Raw genomic sequence first — 15,599 nt, forward strand, 5'->3', positions numbered from 1 at the left:
AAAAATGTTTGTATTATATCCATGCTCCTGAGTGTGTGTAAATTTATGCATAAGAAAACCTACTAATGTAAGCCTTAATTAATTGGTTTCAAATCATGTAATTGCAATGAGTGACTGCACTTTTATATACTATACTGATTACGCTGTCAGGTTTTAATAGCTTATGTATTTCTTACACATACAAATTGAATGAAAATTTTGTGAAACCCAGTCATTCCCATTCAAACCCATTCATATTAATGGAATTAACTAAAGAAACATTAAATATGAATAAAAATTAAACAAAGCAATCCAACATAAATCCGTTAAGACAAATAACATCAGTCATTCAGAACAAATGCCTCCAAAGACATGCTGCAATGACTCAGATGGTGTGTAAGTTGGTTCTATTTGCCACAGTATCTCCAAAGGTTATTTAACACATCTTCAACATTTTATTAGAGCCAGCACTTTGTGACCCATAAGTCACTGATCTGGTGTGGCGCAAGCTGCAATATTCTGTATATGTCCAAGTGTGCTGCGTGCCAACATGGACTTCCTTAAGACACACACCCTCCTGCCTTTCCAGCATAGAGTCGTGAGATTTGGGAGGGTGCAATGAAGTGCAAGAAAGAGATGTGATGTGGTTGGTGCCATTACCATTTCACCTCACTTAATTTGCTTTTTTTTGTCATTTGGATCTAGATTTTTTTTTTAGGAAATGCTAGGCTATTAAATAATATATATTTTTATTGGCATTGACATGAGTCAAAATAACTTTTATTTCAACCTCTGAGAAAGTCTTTTTTTGCCATTTACTCCTCATTTCAAGTCTGTGAGCTTTGCCTTTTAGGAAGTTTTTTGGGTGTCACCAAATGCAAATGAACTGTGCCATGCACATGCCTGGTAATTTACGGATGATTGGCATTCATCTACACGCACATAAGTAACATTTTTACTTACCCAAACATTTACACACAATTTTACTAAAAGATTGATAAATGAGTCCCAGTTTGTTTGCCCTTCATTTATGCCCACACATCCTTGGATGAACCATGGCATACAATAAAAACAAACATTGACTTGCAACAAAAAAGAAGCCCATGCTCATCATCTTTGAGGTGCGTCTAATGCTGTGCTTGGTCAAGCCGCGCCTCTCAATCAACTGCTGGGAGATGATATCCCCCACCCCCATCAGAGAGCCTGTAGGACGACATTAAGGAGAAGAGAAAAAGAGAGAGAAGAAGAAAACTTGAACAACAAATCAAATTTTTTCAGTAGTTTGATCCTTTTCAGGTATTGCTGCCTCACAGCTCCAAACTTCCTGGATTTTTTTCTTGAGCACAGTTTATTGTCTGAGTTTTGCATTTTCTTTTCATTTTAATGAGGGTTTCCTCCAGGTTCTCCAGTTTCCACCCATTGAGGTAGGCAGCTTCACTACACTAAATTGCCCATAGGTGTGAATGAGTGTGTGCAGAGCACCCTGTGATGGACTGGCATCTTATCTGGGATGAATACTGATGCCTTGCACCCAGGGTTACCAGGATTGATTCCAGATCCACCGAGGCCCTAACCAGGATGAAGAGCTTACTGAATGAAGGAATGAATGAATACTCTATGCATTCTCAAATGAATACCACAGCTGAACAACTAAAACCTGGTCTACCAAAAAAAATTGCAGCTCTTGTCCTCAGCCAAGTGAATGCAGTTGTTTGCATCACTGCATATGTAACTATGTTTGTATGAACTCTGGATAAGCACTAGTGACGGTGACAATCACCTGGATACCTTCTTGTGCACATGCTCCAATGTCCCAAGACCTTCCATCAAAATCATGAGATTTAGTAGTATATTAGACTGCAGTGTAACTACAAAAACAAGCCGTTAAAGCTCCCAAATACCAAAGTTGTCGATTAAATATGGTGTGGATCATATAAATGTGTGGTGGCCTGGAAAAAAAAACATTTTCTGCTTTATATATTTCTGAAAACTGTAGGTTTTGCTGAAATGAAATACGTCTCTCTTTTCCACATAATTCAACCAGAGACAAAGTTATATAATTATATATAATTATTATCACACACACACTGTATATATATATATATAGTACTGTGGTCTAGAGTTGATTTCAAGTGTGGCATTTGCATTCTGTTGCTGTTATGTCTAACTATAAAGTCCGAAAAGGTGTCACTACCAGTGAAGCAAGCCATCATTAGACTTAAAAAAATAAAAACAAACCCATCAGAGAGACAGCAAAAGCATTAGTTGTGGCCAAATCAACTGTTTGGTACATTCTGGTGAGCTCAGGAACAACAATTGGCCTGGAAAACCACAGGAAACAACTGTGGTAGATGACAGAATTCTTTCCCTGGTGAAGAAAAACCACTTTACTACAGTTGGCCAGATCAAGAACACCCTCCAGGAGGTAGGTATGTCTGTATCAAAATCAAACTATCAAGAGGAGACTACACCAGAGTAAATACACATGGTTTACCAATGTAAACCATTGGTAAGCCTCAAAAACAGAAAGACCAAAAAAAAAAAAAAAAAAAAAACAAAACAAAACATTTTAAAAAGCCCATTCAGTTCTGGAACAACATCCTATGGACAATGAGACAAATATCAACTTCTACCAGAATGATGGGAAGAGAAGTGTATGAGGAAGGGAAGGAACTGCTCATTATCCAACACATACCACCTCATCTAATGGTGTGGGTGTGTATGGTTACCTTGTATTTTTTGATCATAGCATCTAGTGATGTCTATGGGTTCCAGACTTCAGGCAGTCATTGACTGCAAAGGTGAAGACTGCAAAAATGACAATTTAATTTATGATTATGATTTATGATTATTAGCAGTATGTCCAATTATTTTTGGTCCCTTAAAAAGAGAGGGACCATTCCTATACCGTTCACCCAATTTGGATGTAAACACCCTTAAAATAAAGCAGAAAGTCTGCATTTTGAGTGCATATCCATTATTTAATTTAAAATAATAATAAAAAAAAGGCAGCTAAAAAAAACTATAACTTTGTCAATATTTATGGACCTGACTGTATGTCTGGCTCATCATCTTGTTGAAAGCTCTATTTATGGCCAAGTCTGAATCACTGGCAGAAACATCCTTGTACTCAGTAGAATTCATGATGCCATCAATCTTCACAAGAGCCCTTGAACCACCACCCACAAAAAATCACAAAGTATCAATGATCCACCTCTATATTTTACAGTAGCTATTAACTGTATTTTAACAACTTATTTTACACAAATAGTTAAAATACAATTATAAAATACAATTTACTGCTTTTTAAAATATCTATTACTTGATAAATGCAGGTCAACAACCATCTGTATCTTTTGTGTTAAAAAAAAGATCTTTATTGCTTCCTGATGGTTAAAAAAAAGGATTTGACATGTGTCAACTACATATTTACATCCCAGGGAAAAAAGACATGGTTAAAGGCAACAACAAAGCTCTAGGAAAATGAGCGCAAAGGAAAATACATTTTTCAAATTACAATTTGTTTGATTTCATTTAAAACGTTTCTTTGGGATGTCAATTATTTATATACTAATTATTTTATACAATAATTTTTGCTCAATTTTATCAAGGGTGACAAAAACTCTGAAGGGCACTGTACTGCATCTATCACTTTGTAACCTAGTTGAAATTTCTTGGCATTTGCATGCACAAGAATGTATCTAGGCGGTTCTGGATACATGAGGTGGTTAGAATTGGTGTAATAGGTGTAATGGTTAGAATGGGTGTAACAGAAACATGGTTCAGGTTGTCACTTGTGACCAGAATAAATCAGAGCATGTACCACCACCATTAAGTAAGTTAATTTTACATTCATCAAACGAACTGTATTTTTTAATCGATGATACAGATCAATGCACACATTTGTTTTCCTTTAAATGTGTGTGATATGTTACAGTAAGGAATATCATCACAATGAACAATAGAAATGTCTCAAATTAATAATAGCTCCATACAAGCATTTAGAAATGTGACCGTAAATGATGGGTATTCAAATTTTATAAATAGCTCTAAAAATAGCTCTTAACTGCAAATAGACCCATTAGTAATACTGGCATATTATTAACTCATTAATATCTATATTTTTTGTGTTTATCTCTAATAAAAATGCACCTGCGTGACCTGCAGAGGAAAACTAGCCCTCAGTGAGAACCAACAAGTGTACATCAAGGCATACACAGACAAATTCCTGACTAATCAAAGACAGTTACAAGTGCAAACAATTTGTTGTGCTTGAAAAATGATTGCAATTAAGTGACAGGCAGCATCAGAGAGGTATAGCCTATGACATATATATATATATATATATATATATATATATATATATATATATATATATATATATATATATATACATATATATATATATATATATATATATATATATATATATATATATATACATATATATATACACACACACAGCATCTCACAAAAGTGAGTACACCCCTCACATTTCAGCAACCATTTTATTATATGTTCTCAAGGGACAAATCTATAGAAATGAAAATTGGATATACTTTAGAGAAGTCAATTTGCAGCTTGTACAGCAGTATAGATTTACTTTCTTCTAAAAATAACTCAACATACAGCCATCATTGTCTAAATAACTGGCAACAAAAGTGAGTACACCCTAAGTGAACATGTCAAAACTGTGTTCAAAGTGTCAATATTTTATGTGAGCACCATTGTTGTCTACCACTGCCTTAATCCTCCTGGGCATGGAATTCACCAGAGCTGCACAGGTTGTTGCTGGGATCCTCTTCCACTCCTCCATACGGATGTTAGACACATGGCGATTCTCCACCTTCCGCTTGAGGACGCCCCACAGGTGCTCAATAGGGTTCAGGTCTGAAGACATACTTGGCCACTCCATCACTTTCAGCTTCCTCAGCAAGGCAGTTGTCATCTTGGTGGTGTGTTTGGGGTCGTTATCATGTTGGAAAACTGCTGTCCGGCCCAGTTTCTGAAGGGAGGGCATCATGTTCTGCTTCAGAATGTCACAGTACATGTTGGAATCCATGTTTCCCTCAATGAAGCACAGCTCCCCAGTACCAGCAGCACTCATGCAGCCCCAGACCATGATGCTACCACCACCATGCTTGACTGTAGGCAAGACACAATTTTCTAGGTACTCCTCACCAGGGCGTCGCCACACATGCTGGACACCATCTGAGCCAAACATGTTTATCTTAATCTCATCAGACCACAGGACATGGTTCCAGTAATTCATGCTCTTGGACAGGTTGTCTTCAGCAAACTGTTTGCGGGCTTTCTTGTGAGCCAGCTTCAGAAGAGGCTTCCTTCTGGGACGACGGCCGTTCAAACCAACTTGTTGCAGTGTGCGGCGTATGATCTGAGCACTGACAAGCTGACCTTCCGCTTCCGCAACCTCTAAAGCAATGCTGGCAGCACTCATGCGTCTATTTTTTGAAGCCAGCTTCTGCACCTGACGCACAGCACGAGGACTCAACTTCTTCGATCGACCCTTGCGAGGCCTGTTCCGAGTGGAACCCGTCTTGGAAAACCTCTGTATGACCCTGGCCACTGTACTGTAACTCAGTTTCAGGGTGTTACCGATCTTCTTATAGCCTAGGCCATCTTTGTGGAGAGCAACAATTCTAATTCTCAAATCCTCAGAGAGTTATTTGGTATGAGGCGCCATGTTCAACATGCAGTGGTCAGTATGAGAGAATTGTACTCAATGCACCAAATTTTAACTGCTCTAATACAAGATACACAAATTTGTATGGTCCTGTCAAGCAGACAAAAACATGAACATGTTGAATAGGACATGTGGCTTTGCGTGGTTAAATGACGTACAGCTGTTATCACTTAGGGTGTACTCACTTTTGTTGCCAGCTATTTTGACAATAATGGCTGTATGTTATTTTTCAGAGGACAGTAAATCTATACCGCTATACAAGCAGCATATTGACTACTCTAAAATATATCCAAATTTCATTTCTATAGTTTTGTCCCTGGAGAAGATATACTAAAATGGTTGCTGAAATGTGAGGGGTGTACTCACTTTTGTGAAATATTGTACATACATGTATATATGTATATGTATGTATGTATATGTGTATATATGTGTGTATATATATATATATATATATATATATATATATATATATATATATATATATATATATATATATATATATATATATATATATATATATATATATATACACACATACATATATATATATATATATATATACACACATACATATACACACACACACACACACACAGTGGAGATCAAAATTAGAGAACAATTTATGAACGCTTGATTTTTTCAGGAATAATGTAATTTTCATTGCTCAACATTTGAAGTAATTTTTGTGGCTATACAATGCTAATAGAACAGTGTTTTACAAAATAACCAAGGCACTTCAACAAAAAAGCTTTATTTTGTAGAAAGCACAATGATCAAAATTAGAGAACAGCAATGACTGCAGCACAGAGAAAGATTACAACTAAAATTTCTGAAGGTTACAACAGTCGACAATTAGTAGGAAGTGTACAGGCCCTTGCTTTGAATGACATCTGCGGCCACCGGACGTCACTAGTCTCTCACACTGCTCTGGTGTGATTTTGGTCCACTCTTCTTCCAGTCTCTTCCACAGTTCAGTGACTGTAGTGGGTTTCTTGGCCATAACTTTGTTGCCAAGGATTTTCCAGAGGATTTTCTATTGGGTTTAGATCAGGACTCTGGGCTGGCCATTTCATTATTTCAATGTTTTCAGTGTCAAGGAACTGCTTTACCCGTTTTACTGTGTGACAGGGGGCATTGTCGGGCATGAAAATTGCTGGCTGATTGGGTGATGAACCGCATGTTGTCGAAGAAGGGTCTGATAAACATTTGCATTCACTCTGCCATGTAGCTGTATTAGAGGCCCAACTCCTGCTGCAGAAAACATCCCCCAAACCATGACACTTCCCCTCCACCTTTCACTGACTTCTTTACACACATTTGGTTCAGTCTTTCCCCAGTTTGACGACGAACATAATGTTTCCCATCGGAAACAAATAAATTAAACTTGCTTTCATCACTAAAGTGAACTTTGGACCAGTTCTCCTCTGTCCACACAGCATGCTCCTCAGCAAAAGTTAGTCTAGCCTTTTGATTCTTTCTGCTAATGAGAGGTTTGGTCACTGCAGAGTGGGCTTTCAGTCCAAATTCTCTTAAACGTCGAGACACTGTATGACAAGACAGATCCTTACTCCGTTCAGCGCTGACTGGCGAGCAATCCCAGCTGCAGTGTTGAACTGACTGCCTATTGAGATTCTCCGCATTATCCTGTCCTCTCTTGCATTTGTCTTTCGTGGACAACCAGGCTTCTTGGGGGACTTGAATGAGTTTGTGACATTGTAAAGATGCAATATTCTAGAAATCACAGACTTGGAACGACCAACTTCTCTTACTATGGCTGAAAGGGTCATCCCTTTGGCCTTCATCTGGACAACCTGCTGCCGGAGGGTTTCAGTCACTTTAGAACTGCTCACCATCTTGGCTCACTGACTAGAAAAGTAGAAAAGTTTTCAGTGAAAACTGGAAAGTTAGGCTGCCAGTTAAATAGGGTTTGTCAGATAATTAAAGAAATTAGCACCAGGTGCCAGATTAACACCAATAACTGGGAGGTATCTGAAAGTGTTCTCTAATTTTGATCAGTGTTCTTTTTCAAATCTCATTGAAGTTTTTTATTCTGTGCTTCAAAATATATGTAACTCATGAAATATGCTTAAAAAAACTGCTCTTTTACTCCCGTTTAGATAATTTCAAATAGGACTAAGCAGTGACCTTGAAATTTAGGAAATTGTAGGTTGTTCTTTAATTTTGATCTCCACTGTACATATATAAATCTTGCTTTCTGTTAGTGTAGACAGCATCTATGTGTAAAGATAGATTCCTTTAGGCAGTTTTTTTCTTAATATTTCTCTGAGACCAGAGTACAATATACTGTATAGTTTGTGAGAGGAATTTGATTAACTGATGCTGTTGCACATGGATGACTAATATTGTCTCGTGTCCACTTTACCACACATGCATAAATAAATATACATCATGTGGACCTAATATACTGACAAAACTAATTCAAGGTAAGTGTCACAGGTGTTCTCTTACTGCACTCAGCAGCAAATAAAACCATCAATTATGCATGTGTGGATATGCTGAATGCTGACAGAAATCATAAATACACCAAAAGTAAAACTATCAGGGGTAAAATAGAGATCTCTTATATTAGCAGAATATTTTAGCATAATGAAATATGCAGCTTTCTGTGACTACTTCGTGTATACTGCTTCTGTATATGCTTTTATGATACACCTTCAATCTTCCTAATCTCTCAGTCTTTCAGGAATTGCAAATAATTCCTCAGTTAATTTCAGCTACATAGTTGGAGGTATATGACAACACTCATACAATATGCATACACCAAGGCAAAGCACTGATTGTAAAACACAAGAGTTTCTCAGTTCATTAACTTCTCAAAGTAACTGATATGTTATGATGCATGTTATGGATTCATTCCACATGCAGTACTGACACTTATTGTAATTATCAGCCTTATATGTTCAGGATGTAATGATACAGCAAATTTAAATTTGATACAGAGATGTCTTGATGCAATACATTTTCGATACAGCATACACACTGCCTCAATATGCGTCTTAGGTTTCCATTTTCAGTTGATTAAAACATTCAACATTACAAATGTACAATAAGCAAAACTTAAAAATGACAGTGTTTGTGTGAATAATTCAGACTCTTAGCAGCATATAACAAAACAAAAGATGTGCATTAGAATGTAACAAAATTAAGTAAACATTAGGGTTGCCTAATGGTCTCAGCAAAATGTCCACACTAACAACGTACAAATAAAATGCACAAAAGACCTGAAACTATTAAAAAAAAAAAAAAAAAAAAGTTTAGAAATTAGAAAAGGGAGATGCATTTTTGTGGCATCACCGTGGTGTGCACACTTTTATATTTTGTTTTTTAAAAACTAACCCGATTTGTTGTTTAAAAAAAAAAAAAAAAAAAAAAAAAAATGGAATCCTGCTGCTGTGACTCATGAGAGAGTGTCTGAAATACTTTATTTTCCATTCTGCTATTAGTGGTGCTGTGAAAGCCATGCAACTAGCTGTACATTTTTTGGAATGCCTGCTATACTGAGTGGAGTCTCATATTTCAGCTATGAACTTCCCAATCACCATGCTTACCCTGTATTGAATCAGGCAAAAAAGGCCACCTGAGTGAAGTAGTTCAGACTTTGCTCTGTGTGTATGTGTGTTATTACACTGGCTAATTACTTATTGCCTTGTTCTAGTAATTACACATCACACAATATAAGCAGTATTTTATGATGACTAGCCTGTGTTTTGCAGCCTATCAAATCAGGTTTTGTAAAACCACAGATATCAGTATGCTATTGTCTGCGTTCTTAAGTGAGAGTTAAAAGTTGAAATTGTGAAATAAATAAAATTACAATAATTAAGATAAATCAATAGCTGCGATTACCCTATGCCTTTAAGACTGCATCAATTCTCTTACATAAACTATTGTGCAGTTTTATAAGGAAATAGACCAGAAGTTTGTTCAAAACATTGTGTAGAACTTCTTGCAATTCTGCAGACTTCTGTAGACTGTCTTACTTGCTTGTGTATCCGTAGGATTTTCAACTGTAAAGGGATCTATTAACATGTTACATTATTTAAAGACATATTTCTCTGTAACTTTGAAACTTTTGGAAAATTAATTTACGAAAATTCTAAAATGTGCCCTTTTCGATTGACACTCTGCCGAAGACTTTAAAACAAAAGACTTAAAAAACATGTCTAACAATTCTGAACAGTACGGTATAATTCTCTACACTGCTTGAAAATTGTAAAAAAAAAAAAAAAAAAAAAAAAAAAAAAAAAAAAAAAGAGTGCAGCTCAGTTCCAAAAGGATTGGAGCTGTATATAATGAAGCAGAGAAGCAGGAATAGCAGTGAGAGATGAAAGAAAACTAGGTGCTTGGCTTTCTGGCTTACCAGCATATCAGATTTCATGTGTGCAGTAGCCTGAGGCCAAAAGCCCTGCACACTTATCAAGTCCTGTTGAAAACAGGCAAGTTCATACCTCATCCCTCAGACATGAACAATGATTGCAATGTCTACAGACACACACACACATGGGTGATAAGACATGAATAAGATTTAGCACAAAGTCACAGCTGCCCTGCTAGGACAGTAATTTATTTTATCGCCATTTTTTTTTGTACTGGGCTTTAAGTAATTAAATAACTGATTTAGGATCTACTTTAGGTGTTTCATACACACCTGCCAGCCTATCAGTAAAAAGCATTCTCCACAACCACAGTATAAATGCTTTTAGTGGCCTCTGTTTGGTTCTCTACAAATAGAACAAACGATATTTTACTAGACAATGAGTCAATTTTCTTCGTACTATTCTATACTATGTAAATGCCCATTTCCAGTCTTTATATATAGTTGGTCAGTGTTGAAATAAACACTAGCACAACTCAGATATTAAGGGGGGATTGGGGACAGATCCATCCTGAAATTTACAGGATTGTCACTGACCAAATATCATGGTTTACAAAGGTCATTGTGTATTAATGGCAGATCTTGGCGAGGAAATGTAGTACCTCTTACGTAATGTAACCTTTCATAATATGTCAGGGGACAACTAATAATCCAGAATAGCAGTGTGGAAAGAGACTGGAACTCTGGTCATGCATTTACTGGCTCATCTTATTAAAGCAGGTCTACTCCATACACCGTATGGTGCAAGCAGCAACACAAGGAGAAAGAGCAGCAGCAGGTCAAAGACAATAAACAGACATTTGTCTTTCACTCTCTTAACAGATATAAAAGGGTTGGGGATCACTTCAGAGAAAATATGGTAGCAACCTGCAGGGGGCTTCTCTGAAAATCTTCACATCATTGTTATGGAAACAATCAACCCAGCTTATTTTGGATATCTAATAGTAGTAGGTGAAGATGACTGGACTTGACTTGTGTTACAATTCTGAAATATCCAGAATTAACACAAGTTCTACTACAAATTAGAAGACAAGTACACATAGGGGAAAGTGCATACACTCTGAATAACCTTTGACAAAATACACAATGTAGAATTTGTCTCTTTTAGGCTTAAAGACTGCTAATGGGGTCCACAAACCTGGCTACTGTAAGTGAAATAAAATACAGTCAATTAAAAAAAAATATCACCGTTAACTATAAAAGAAACCAGCAAACTTCAGATCATATAAATAGTTGCTTGTTGTCACATTTACATGATGCACTGGTAATTACCACATATTCTGAATAAATTATTCTTGTCCAGGAGGATGGCACTCAGCTGAATGGAGACTGGTAGACTGCTGAAATCAGCACAACATTCTCCACTGTCTGTCCTTGAAAAAATACTTCTGGTGGCTAGGAGCCATGACTAATGCATTTTGCATTTCAGGTGAAATTATCTGTGATCAATTTAGCACACACCTCACCTCAGCATGCTAATTGATCCACAGGGAACACAGCACAAACCATTTAGTTGATGAGCCTGATACAACACCAGGACACTGAAAATACCTTTGAATGTGCTCTTTGCACACCACTGATTTTTTGTTGTAAACTACAGATAACACTAGTTATACATTAACTGTAATGTCTCCACACCTGATAAGTCATTTTTTGCTGATCCTTTCAATTGTTAGGTTTTCTTTTCACTGTTGGAATTATTTCTGCCCATCCTTAATTCTACACCCTTCAATTTCAGTTTCAAGAACTGCATTAAGCAATACCTGAGTATACTTGAAAATAGGACAGCTCAATAATCTACAGCGTTATTTTAGTCATCTAAGCAAATATGAAGACAAAACTGATTTCACATACATGAGTCTTGTGTTTCCTGTGTTTTGATCCTTCCACAGACATAATTAACTTCAGAACTGATTAATAATAATAACTTACTTGGTCATAACTTATCTAAATGCCTGGTTATCATTATTACCAACAAAGTAATGAAAATACAAGAATATATTTAAGAGTATTTATTGACTGCTTATATATCTAGACAGCATAACTGGAAATTTAATAGTATCAGGGAATCATCATGATGGAACTAACTGGTTTTATTTAAATGTTTTCACTGCCATCTGCTGACAGAAAAGTACAAATGCAGGAATAAAGATAACCCACCATGGAAAGGTGGATGACAATATTGCCTTCCAAAAGCTAGACTATGATAGAATATTGTAAAGAAAGTGCAATCTTTTACTACGATAGTAAAAAAGATAGTAAAAGAAAGTGCAATCAGTAACTACGATATATGACAAAACAAACTGGGGAATAAATTATTATTGAAAATATCCATCTTTTGTGTGTGTGAGCTCTTTTGGAACTACAGGAAACCATCCTATACCCATGCTACCAGCTTTAATGCTCAATGTTATGGGGCCAGCAAAAAAAAAAAAAAAAAAAAAAAAAAAAAAAAAAAAAAAAAAAGATTATTTTTTTTGTACTGATGGGTGACTTTGGGATTCTTACCAGCTGTTATTATTTGCACAGTCCATGGTTTTTTGGCCATTAACGCCTGGTAAGATCTCCAGAGGCCTGCTACACTCATCTTTCTCTCTAAAGCAGAGCAGCTGAAGATCCACAAATCACTGTAGGGAGAATATGAGAAAAACACTGCATTTGCAAGCAGTTTAATACACAACTGCATGTGAAGATATACGTTAAAACTGTTTACTGAATGTGCACTGTGCATGTCATAGCTACATCCAACAGTATATTACGACTGTGCGATGACTGATTTAATATTAATAAATTAGCAGCTAGTATCACGGGACTTGTCACTTATACTGTGAAACTACTGGCCTCTGTTGGAAAACCTAAATATTATGTCGTGAAATGTAGGTATCATGATCATATCTTTGCCTTATGGCCCAAATCAATGTATTGTAGATAAATTATTAAAGTTACATCCATGCGCTGCTGAACTTAAACAGAGACTGTAAAGTTGGTTCATTGACATTTTTTTTATTAAGCTGGACAAATAACTAGCACACAGATGCAATAATATCATTAAGACTATTTCCACTAACTAGAAACACTCCGTCAGTTTACAAAATACCTATGCTACAGATGACACGTAAGTAATATTGTACCATCTATCATTAAATACTGCCAAAGAAATAACGTGTCCTACCTTTCTATAATCTACGCTCTCCTGCTGAAAGTAATGTTAGCCTAAATAACTTAGTCAAACATTCAGATACTTATTTACTCCAGTGTAGTGTACCCAGAGAGCTAAACCCACCTAGGCAGCACACGTTCTATAGGATATACCGCAACAAAATTGTTTGGTTTTTATAACAAAAGGCAAACGACGAAGCACACACTTTAAGCCCGTTACAGTGAAACACGACGTCGAACAGGACGTTCAATACAATCTTGTTCTCGACCTCTCTAAAGTTGAACTCCAATATCATGAACACAAGTACCGAGAACAGATTTACAAACCCGGAAGTGTTCTTGATCCTCGCCGACCGCCCACCTTTTCAGCGGCCTGCCGGAAGTAAATTTCCCATTCATTTTCTCCTTAGACTCCTTCAATTCTTCAGGAGTTAAAAACGTCTAAGCAAGCCAAAAAGTTACTAGATGAACCATGACCTAATGAGATTATTTCAAAGCAAACAAACAAACAAACAAAACAAATAAGTGGGGTAACGCGGAAAGGGTAAGACTACATACTTATTGCCTTTTACGAGGGAAAGAACTACTGATCCCATAGTGCATTGCAAATAATGCCATGGAATCAGTTTTTCTTCCGTTTTTCTTCAATATTATTAACTGTTTCCCCCAGATAAGGTACATTTGAAACATTTTAAATCTAATACAGTTGAAAATATTTTATTTCTTAATAAAAATGCTTGAAATTTCACCATCACAAAATAGCAGAATCACATGCTTTCTGCTGTATCCCAAGCACACCTTCCTGTGCACTGTGCATAAATTTATTTATATAATTTATGTTTTTCCTATTACTTTTGAAGTGTTTGGTTTAGAATCATGCTTCGTTTTTGTGAGATTCCTTGAAAGCTTCTAATGTTAAAAAAAAAAAAAAAAAAAAAAATCATGCCCACCATTGAATGTTATTCACTATTTGTAATTTCTTGAAAACCCTGAAAGTTTTTTCACAGCCTTCATTTTTTCAGGTCATCTTCATACAAAGCTGCACAAAAGTTAACAGATATATTTTTTATACTCAAAAAGCGATCATCCATAGCATGCAAACAAATTTGATAGTGAAGATGCAAAACTGGATGTGAGGTTGTATTCTGAAAATGCACATATGACTTCCCAAAATCCTGTAAAAATAACATCTACAGCATGCACTAGACATGAGTCCGATACTTTATCATATATATTAGTCCTTTGTTAATTGTGTCTAAAAAAAATTTATGTTTTTCACAAACATAAAATATTATTTCACGGATATTACAAGACTTGACCACTAGATGGAAGGCAAAGACCACAAATGAATATGGCTTAGCACAATAATTATTCTTTGATCATTCAAGCCTATGGCAGTCCCTACAACCATATGGAAAGTAGTTGTGATATTTGGCACAACTAACATGTCACCAGTTTGGTCTCTACCCCTCAAGGCCTTATAACTTATAACTGGAACCATCTGGTGCAGAGATTAAATTTTTCTTGAATCCTTGGGTCATGCCAATTCATTGCATCCAATGACGTCTTTCTCTGCAAAATTGGATTTTCTGCCATTTTGATTTTTCTGAATTTTTTTTTTTACTTTTTCAATGGCCTCCTAGGTCATTTATCTATTTATTTGCAGCATTTGGCAAGCAGCATCTACAGACCATTCTTACAAAAATAATCTACAAAGAATTGTGATAGGACAAACCATTTCACCGTAATGCACTAACAAACTTGACAGCGAAAATGTCAAACAGGATATGAGACCACTCTTCTTCTGCCTTACAACGAATAGTCCAGACCAAACCATAGGTCGTAGAGAGATGAAACATGGGCAATAGGTAGTACACCCTCCCGCTATTAAGGCAAGTAAGATGGGGTCAATTGGCCCAATGGTGGGGCAATAGTGCAAAGTCTTCTCATGAACCATGAGGCCTACAAGCAAAATTCTTTTTTCCACTTATTCCTTGGGTTGTGCCAAACAAAAAAGTCTCCAGAACCATTTCGCTCCGCCCACTTACATTTTTTGCTAATTAGCATCCTTTTGAGAACTAGCCCTAAGATTTTTGGCCTATCTTCATAAACATGGTGTCAAACTACTCAGGAAAGTGTGAGCCTTAATAATTGTTAAAACATCAATATAGTGACCATATGTCAATCACTTCTAATGAGGCAGAGCCTAATTTACACAAATAGTTGTAGCACATCATTATGTGGATTCACACAAAATCTGAATGGCATATATAACACAAGATTTTGAGGTCATGTGCAAAGTCTGGGGTGTGGTCCCACTTAGGGGACAGAGCTAAGGTCAGATAATTGTCCATTTGAGTT

General features: G+C 36.3%; 1 protein-coding gene across 4 annotated transcripts in view; it reads right to left on the bottom strand.

The window, feature by feature from the left end:
- The window catches only part of mpv17 (mitochondrial inner membrane protein MPV17), a 28,232-nt gene extending 14,535 nt beyond the window's left edge, over positions 1-13,697 (bottom strand). Inside the window, exons 1-3 of one of the 4 annotated variants that reach the window (XM_034302036.2) lie at positions 13,566-13,697; positions 12,588-12,706; positions 1,067-1,182 (exon numbers count right to left, since the gene is read on the bottom strand). In XM_034302036.2, the coding sequence (XP_034157927.1) occupies positions 1,067-1,182; positions 12,588-12,666 (195 nt within the window). In that variant the 5' untranslated portion in view covers positions 12,667-12,706; positions 13,566-13,697. Of the gene's footprint in view, positions 1-1,066; positions 1,183-12,587; positions 12,707-13,251 lie in introns of all 4 variants that reach the window. The other 3 variants (XM_026917960.3, XM_026917959.3, XM_026917958.3) reach the window with 3 other exon arrangements.
- Positions 13,698-15,599: the final 1,902 nt, after the last annotated feature.

This window comes from Pangasianodon hypophthalmus, chromosome 30 (assembly GCF_027358585.1).
Source record: "Pangasianodon hypophthalmus isolate fPanHyp1 chromosome 30, fPanHyp1.pri, whole genome shotgun sequence".
NCBI classification, from domain to species: domain Eukaryota; kingdom Metazoa; phylum Chordata; class Actinopteri; order Siluriformes; family Pangasiidae; genus Pangasianodon; species Pangasianodon hypophthalmus.